A 1,298-nucleotide genomic window follows, 5' to 3' on the forward strand; every position below is an offset into this window, starting at 1 on the left:
TACTTTGAAAGAAAACTCCCCATTTCTCTACCCATCACGGCCAGAGTGGGGTGAATTTTGAAAGTAGGGAGTCAAGAGCTCAACTGTGCGGGTTCGTCCTCCACCTGGGGGAGGGGGGTGTCTGCACCTGTTCATTTTACCTGCGTGTGCAAGCACCACGCTTGCCAGTGCTGCATCCAAGGCCCGATGTGCACGCTGGGCGCCGTGCGGGTCACGTGGCCACTAGCCCGCGCGGCGGGAGCACTGGATGCAGTTCGTGCGAGTGGAGAGCATGGGGCCCGCACCCCCGGGGCTGGGGACATGCCCGGGGCTGCCGCTTGGGGCGTGCAGCCGAGGACCGCGGAAGGTTTCTCTTTCCCCCTTTGTCCTCACATAGGTGTCGCTGAGACACCCAAACTTGGGACACGGACTTGACTAAGAGCAGAGTAAACTCGAACGGGGCGGAGGCAGAAAAGCCCCCTTCGCTGGGTTACGGAGCGCGAGCGGAGGAGGAAGCCCGGCCACAGGGCCGGGAAGGGGCGCGCTCGGGATGTGGGAGACACGTACCCCGAAGTAGGCCTTGTCTCCGTCAGTCCAGAGTACGGCCAGGTCGGCATCCTCCAGCTGCCCGCGGTCCGACATGCCGAACAGGACGCCGGCCTTGAGCTCCCGCACCAGCAGCTGGAAATGGACCAGCTCCTGCGTGTAGCTGACGTTCCAGGACAGCTCCAGGGTGCCCTCGGGGTCCAGGGGGATGCGGTAGGGGAAGGGGCTCTCGGGGGGCGCCGAGCCCTGCAGGGCGGCCACCAGGATGACCAGGAAGACGGCCACCGCGGTGCCGTACATGGAGGCGGCCTCACGGGCGCTGGGGCTGGGGACTTGCATGGCTGGGCGGGCTCGGCCGCCGCACCTGGCCATTTATGTCCTGGGCCCCGGGGCGGTGGGTGCAGGCTGCACCGGTAATCACATTTGTCTGGCGGGAATCGAATTGTCCTGGTGACCCTCCCGCCAGCCTGCGCCCCGGGCCAAACGCTTTGCCGCCCCTGCTCTCCTAATTGGCACTAATGACACATGGACATCGTCAGCGGGAATTGAAGCGGACTGGCTGAGTTTGGCCCCTCCGAGTGGTCCGGGACAGCTGTCTGGGAAACGGCTCTCGGACGCCCTCCGGCTGGGCACCGGGCTGACTGCCAGCGAGGCTGTCCGGCCCTGTCCCCCTGCAGCGGACGGGATGGGCCTCATGCTGACCTGTCTGTGAATGGGCACACTGAGACCCCAAGGTCATCGCCAAGGTGATAAGTGAGTCGTGAAACCATGCC

The 1,298-nt window shown here is 65.1% G+C and overlaps 1 protein-coding gene across 1 annotated transcript in view; it reads right to left on the reverse strand.

Annotated features, from left to right (window-relative positions):
- DBH (dopamine beta-hydroxylase) overlaps positions 1–864 on the reverse strand; it is a 27,160-nt gene extending 26,296 nt beyond the window's left edge. The window contains exon 1 of the mRNA XM_011384054.1: positions 547–864. Within this exon, the coding sequence (XP_011382356.1) occupies positions 547–864 (318 nt within the window). The remainder of the gene's footprint in view (positions 1–546) is intronic.
- Between the last annotated feature and the right edge of the window lie 434 nt (positions 865–1,298).

Source organism: Pteropus vampyrus, unplaced genomic scaffold (genome assembly GCF_000151845.1).
Source record: "Pteropus vampyrus isolate Shadow unplaced genomic scaffold, Pvam_2.0 Scaffold558, whole genome shotgun sequence".
Lineage (NCBI taxonomy): Eukaryota > Metazoa > Chordata > Mammalia > Chiroptera > Pteropodidae > Pteropus > Pteropus vampyrus.